Source organism: Priapulus caudatus, unplaced genomic scaffold (assembly GCF_000485595.1).
Source record: "Priapulus caudatus unplaced genomic scaffold, Priapulus_caudatus-5.0.1 Scaffold446, whole genome shotgun sequence".
NCBI lineage: Eukaryota > Metazoa > Priapulida > Priapulimorpha > Priapulimorphida > Priapulidae > Priapulus > Priapulus caudatus.
In genome coordinates, this window is record NW_014577507.1 from 230,689 (window position 1) to 236,992 (window position 6,304).

The 6,304-nt window shown below is 38.6% G+C and overlaps 2 protein-coding genes across 2 annotated transcripts in view; one reads left to right on the top strand and one right to left on the bottom strand.

Annotated features, from left to right (window-relative positions):
- The window catches only part of LOC106810500 (chordin-like protein 1), a 15,359-nt gene extending 13,320 nt beyond the window's left edge, over positions 1-2,039 (top strand). The window contains exons 6-8 of the mRNA XM_014813879.1: positions 42-254; positions 683-772; positions 984-2,039. Of these exons, the coding sequence (XP_014669365.1) occupies positions 42-254; positions 683-772; positions 984-1,174 (494 nt within the window). The 3' untranslated portion in view covers positions 1,175-2,039. The remainder of the gene's footprint in view (positions 1-41; positions 255-682; positions 773-983) is intronic.
- A 104-nt stretch (positions 2,040-2,143) lies between these two features.
- On the bottom strand, positions 2,144-6,005 carry LOC106810498 (DNA polymerase delta subunit 3-like; the record flags this gene model as incomplete). The annotated part of the gene is given in 10 exon segments (XM_014813878.1): positions 2,144-2,914; positions 3,158-3,364; positions 3,548-3,669; positions 3,899-4,100; positions 4,333-4,606; positions 4,971-5,070; positions 5,201-5,265; positions 5,430-5,537; positions 5,670-5,778; positions 5,950-6,005. Coding segments are annotated over 10 exon segments (1,410 nt in total), but the record flags the coding sequence as incomplete, so codon positions are not given.
- Between the last annotated feature and the right edge of the window lie 299 nt (positions 6,006-6,304).

Genomic DNA, 6,304 nt, shown 5'->3' on the forward strand with positions numbered 1-6,304 from the left:
CACAGTGTTGCTCATGCTCTCTCACTTTGCCCATCTTTCAGACAACAACGTCGTGTCCCGTAACGGATCGAGGTCGAACGCTCCAGCTGCTAATACTGCCAGAGAACGGACATCGCGTAAACTACGATGCGTGCCGAGGCGGCACGACGTACTAGTATATAGTCGTGCCTGTGACGGCAGCTACTGCCTGCAGCTAGGGCTGCTCCTTCCGTCACGCAACTCGCTAGAGATGCACACCATCAACATGACGAAGGGTAAGCGAGGTTTCACCAAGAAGTCGTTGAGCTGTTTGTGCTGGTATTAGGGCTCACCTCTAATCGAATTATATCACGCGCGGGTACGTCAGGCATCCTTCGCAGCATATTTGGTGTGAAAGATTTAAATATACAGCCTGCACACAATATGTGCGCTGCGCTTTAGTCTGTGTGCTGTGTCGCAATATGCATGGATTACGAGAAATACGTACGGCGTGGTACAATGTGTCCAGCGTGTGTGTTTGCATGTGTGCGCGCGTCCGTTACCAATGTTCAGTGGGATGATGATGTGCTTGACCGGATCTTGCTGTGTTAGAGTGAACCTAGCAAGAATCTCGCGACGCATGAGGGTTTAATTTAAAACTCGAACTAATTAAAAAAAAGTTAATTGAGGGTTATTTAGTTAATAAAACTAATTAATTGTTCAGGCTTCCAACACAAGCAGATCGGAGGTCATCCAGGAAGCTCTACGGGAAAACCTCCCGATCATTTTTCCCTGTTAGGATCCACTCTACAGAGTAAGTCTCTCTGTAGTAGTCTGTAGACATTCTCTGTAAACATACTCTGTGATATTCTCTGTGACATTCTCTGTGACATTCTCTGTAGTCATACTCTGTAGACTTTTTTTAGTCAGACCAACATGTTTCCATAATAGATTTATTCATAGAGGTAATTCATTTTATTTTCTCACGAACTACCACATGACACGGAAGATGCTTTTTTTTGCAGAAAGGACGGTGAGGTTTTATTCAAAACTGAGAAAAACTAAAAGGAAATGCAATAAACGGAGAAAGCGTTGCCCGCCCAAGTACATGGAGCGTCTCGTGAGCGCACTGAAGGCGAAGAGAATTCGGAAAAAGATCAAGTGTCATCGAAAAGAGATCAGCCTGGCGGATATGTTGCACCGGCAAGCAGTCTAGCGGAGATCTAGCATAACGCATTCGTTACGTATGCATGTTTTAACGCATCTTTGGCGCGATTGCATGAATCGTGAGCTTTGTAAATCGATAGGTTGTTCGCAAACACGTTGACCTAACTACCCGTGTGCCGACTACGCAGGGCCGTAGCTATCGCACGGTGGCAATCTTGGCAGCGACCCTCATATCGGCTACGAAATTCTTCTATCAGATACGAAATTCATTGCCAAAAACGCTAACCGTTTGTAGTTTTGCCCCCATCCTCCACCCCACTAGACATCCCGAGTTAGCTACGGCCCTGCTAGCGGAAAACTGTTGAAATGTGATATCGTGGAACTGGAGAAATAAGTTAACGCACGAGCTAAGAAATCGCTTGCTTTGAGCCAGGGGTCGCCATCTATTGTGGTAAAGGTATGAAAGAAGACGTATGGAATTTATGGCGTTATAGTCTGTAATATCGGTAGATTTAATTTACGATTAATATATTTGTTCAGCTCATGTAACACACACATTTACACCCTTAGACCGAGGTTACATTCAATAGTAAAAGCGTGTAGATTTATGTAATATAATTGGATTTAATGCAACTATATATATACTGCATCAAAATGTAAATGAGCGAGGGTTCCATATACACATAACACATACATATATATATACATAATAAACACATTCGTAATTCCTGTGAAAAATACGTGTTATTGCGAACTATGAATACAAGTGTGGATCATGACTGACATCCACAACCAGATAAACTTGTATAGTCTAATTATGAAAGCATTAGTTTCCTTGTACATACTATACATATAGAATATCATTATTATAAATGACTCACATATTACTTGTATACTGCTAGTTGAATTCCTTACATAAGTGTTTATATTTTATTTCGACAGACCACTATTGGTTTACCAGTCCTGAAATTGCTTCATACTTTAGTCACTTACAACATATTGAAAATAAAAACATTTATATTTTAACACAATTTATTGGTACAAACAGCTTGAGCCCATTTGTGGATTAATAGTCTATAGACATGCATTTCTTACCACAATACTGCTTATCATACATGAAATCTATTAATCCTTTGACAATTTACTATACCATCACTGCCGTCAAACACGATTTATTTTGTACCACCACGAACATCTGGACCGTCACCTCATCAAATTGAAATTCCAAACACTTGAAGCAAATAAACAGAGTTCCACTAAACGGAGCTAAAATACTTGGAATGAATAGCTAGAGTTATTGTCTGGCAGTTTTCCTTGCAGAAAAATGTTAAAGAATTTCCTCTGGAGTCTCTGGAGTGAGCTACTATATCTATCACACAGTTTTGGACAAACAGTTAGGTGAGGTATCATTTGAGATTGCGTACTGCGTAGAAAAGTAATAGTTGCCATAGAGTATTAATGGAAAGTTGTGCTACAGTACAAAAGTATGTCGATATAGCTGTAACAGCGCGTAAGCTGGTAACAATCTAGGGTTCGATACAAAACTGTAATGTAGAGGTACTGGCATCTAACACTAGATCTGAGTTTTCAATTGAAACACCAACCAATATCACTAATGTTCATTATTTCTTTTTGAAAAAACTCATGACGCTAGGCTGCTTAGTTTTAGTAGGTGACTTTTGTGTCTTCGCCGGACTTTTTTCCTCTTTAGTTTTACACACTTTCTTCTCTGGTGGCTCCACAGATGCATCCTCCTCTTCTGAACTGCTTTCCCATACTTTTTCTGTGACTGCAATTGGCACAGAATTTGAAATTTAATGTGTTATGAAATGCAATGAGTCGTAGTGACTAAAAGAACGCACAATTTTTGTGCCAATTAAAAACAACTGATTCAAGCTATTTCTTGTATTCTATTTGACGTTGTTATACGTACCTGATGATATAAGCAATGCTAGCTAAATCTAAAGTTGAGCAATTATTATTCGCAAAAATTCAATACATGGTATTCTGTTAAAATAAAGTTTTATCATACCCATAAATCCATCATCATCCACAACAGTTTTGCTGACCAGCTTTCTCTTATGTATTCTTCTTTTGCTACCACCAGATGGTGCTGTTGGCTGTGGCGTGTCCGGTATCATCTCATCAGATGACTCGGTAGCTGGTAGGGATAATTTCACTGGGGAATCTGGTTCCTCTATATCCTCTTCAAAATCAAGTTGTGGCTCTTCTTGCATTGCTACGACCAAAACACATCACATTTCACCAACAAATTACATGAAACCTTTCGGTTTTAATAGTTTTGGTCAGTGAGCACTATAAAGAGACATATGACCTTAGGTTCCTTGCCTATTTTCAGTTGAGATAAGCTTAAATTACGCAACATAGAAAATTACTAAATAACTACAACAAACATCGTTACCTTCATCTTCACTGCTACTACTGTCAGAAAATGCCGCCCTAATTCGCCTTCTCTTCTTCTTAGCCACAGGTTCTTCTTCATCTTCTGAACTTCTTCCTTTCTTTTTAGAAGCAGTCTTTCGTCTACACGTGATAACATGAATAGCTATTATAATTTATATCAACATACTACAGCAGGATAGCTCTTATCGAAAGATGTCAGAGAGCATGTGGCGCCCATATAGTAAATTCTGTAAGGCATCACATTTGCCATGAATACATTGAGGAACATGTGCTCGGAAAATAGATACGGAAGGACCTTTGCTAAATGAAGTCATCAAACAAATAAAACGGGCGCCATCAGATTCCTTACTTAGTATTCATCTTCTTGGTATCTTCTCTTTTTGCTGTTCTTGCATCGTCCTTTGCTTGCTTCTGTTTGTCCACTTTGGATGCTGTCATGGCGATTTCCTCTTTCTTTTTGGGAGCTTCTGTGGGTTTCTTGGTCTCTTTAATGCATGGGTCTTGCTGCTTCTCATTGGTCCCATTTGCAGACTGCTTCTCAGCTGCCTTTGCTGTGTAAGATGCAGCAATTTACAAGACGTGAAATTTCTTAAAGGCAGCATTTCAGCCAGCAGTAATCCAAATCTTGTAACAGTAAATAGTATAAATTAAAACTTCTGAATTATTATACCTATCAAACCCATATCTATCTTTCTTGCTCACAATTTATGCAGGTTATGACTGCATGTGGAAACAACTCAGAGTAAGCACATTTTCTTAACCATGTAAAATGCAAAAACAAACCTGCTTGCTTTCCAAAGCAGGCCATCAGGTTTCCAATCTTTGCCTTATCCTTTTTCTGTCCATTAACATTCTTTTGTGACCCCTTTTCTGCTTGGACTAGTTTCTGTTTCCCTTCTTGCTCGTCTTCCTTCTTGATGTCATCCTTTTTCCCTGTATCTTTACTAGCGGCTTTGTGATTTGCGAACATGCTCACGATTCCCTTCTTAGCAGCGTTCTTCTGATGTGAAGACTTAACTGTAGACTGCCTTGCCTGATGTGTTCCATTTTGCTCCGTCTGAAATCGATAGTTGTGTAAAAATAAAATAATTTTACAATTGTAGTTATTTATGCCATGATTTTAAAGGCAGCACTTGAACTTGTGACTTAAAAATATAAAACAGAAGCCAACTAAGAATAAAAAAATTTCAGTATAAAAACACATGTATATATTGGGATTGAGTAAAACAACAGTGTGCAAGGCTTAATTATTGTAAATAAAACGTTCACTATCCCCTAATCTATTTGTGTGATTGGGGCAAGATAAGTCGTGATGCTTGATTCTGCTAATAAACCACGGTACAGCTTCTGAGGTCACTGATGGATTGTGATAAAGAGCTGATTACCACAAACATGCACGCTTATATCTTAATCGCTTGTACCTGCTTTGACACTGGTGCTTGCCCTTGTACAGACTGCGGCTGCTCTGGGGTCGGAACATCTAGTTTTTGTCTTGCGGCTATACACGATATAGCACTGTGTCTGAAACGGTAAACAATGTTCTAATTAGGATCACCATCTTTAAATTCTCAATTCTAATCATTTCATGCAGTCCTTATTGCAAAGATTTCCACAAATCTTACTATAAATATACATATATAGGTGTACATACTTTTCAGATTCATATATACTCTTCTTTTTCTCATTGTAGTCAACCAAATATAGAGTATTTAGATCCTGTACATAAACAATAATAAAAACAGACATTACACAGTGGGAAAATCTTGAAATCATACTGCAAGTCACACAAGCACATGCTTGTTAAACATTAAAAAAGAAAGAAAATTACGTTTAATAGAAATGTATATTTATCATGTCTAATGTTATAATGTAGATTGTACCTTTAGTTTGGATTTTTGCACACTGAACATGTGCACACCATTCACATGATCAACTGAGCTCTCCACCAAATCTAGTTGCTCCTCTGGTGTGATCACAACCTTTTGTACCTGCACATACAAATTTAGAATACACAGAAGCATGGTAAAGATATGTTAGTAGTACATATCAATAATGAAAAATGGCAGTACTGATAAATATACAGGGAAAAAGCCAGAAAATATATAAATTACATCACATACCCTTATTTCTCCAGTTTGTGACTTGGCTAATCCAGAGACCATATATATTACTTCCAAGTTGTCATTATGTTTTGTATTTCTCTCGTGCTGTACAAAGGTATATAACATCCTAAAACAAGAACAATTTACATCACCAAATATCTATAAGTGATCACCACTTCAACTCTCTAATACCACACTGTACTATAGGGCCATATATGTCTTAGTATTCATCAAACTTATTATTAACATTTTGGCCTTATCACAACAAAGTTTCAGTAAATGTCGCACACATACTTACTGTTTGGCTTGGTTAACATGAACATTTAACCGCCTGCTGAGCCATTTATAAGTCACCTGAAAAAAAAAAATGTAAAACACTTTACAAGAACATTATCCAACTACATAATTCATTGTCTTTACACCTTTGAGTCAATTGCCAATGGTTTGCTCACGTCCTTCCAGTTCTACAGTCAATGGTCTTGGTTAAATGGTGCCATTGGTGGTCTACTGCCCATAACTATTAGGGCTGTAACGATCCACCGAAATCGAATCGGATCGAGATTCTCTTCCCTCGATCCGATCCTCGACGATCTGCAGCCCGGATATACGCGCGAAGCACGAACAGCGCCACCTCGTGGCGCCTTTTCATCCAA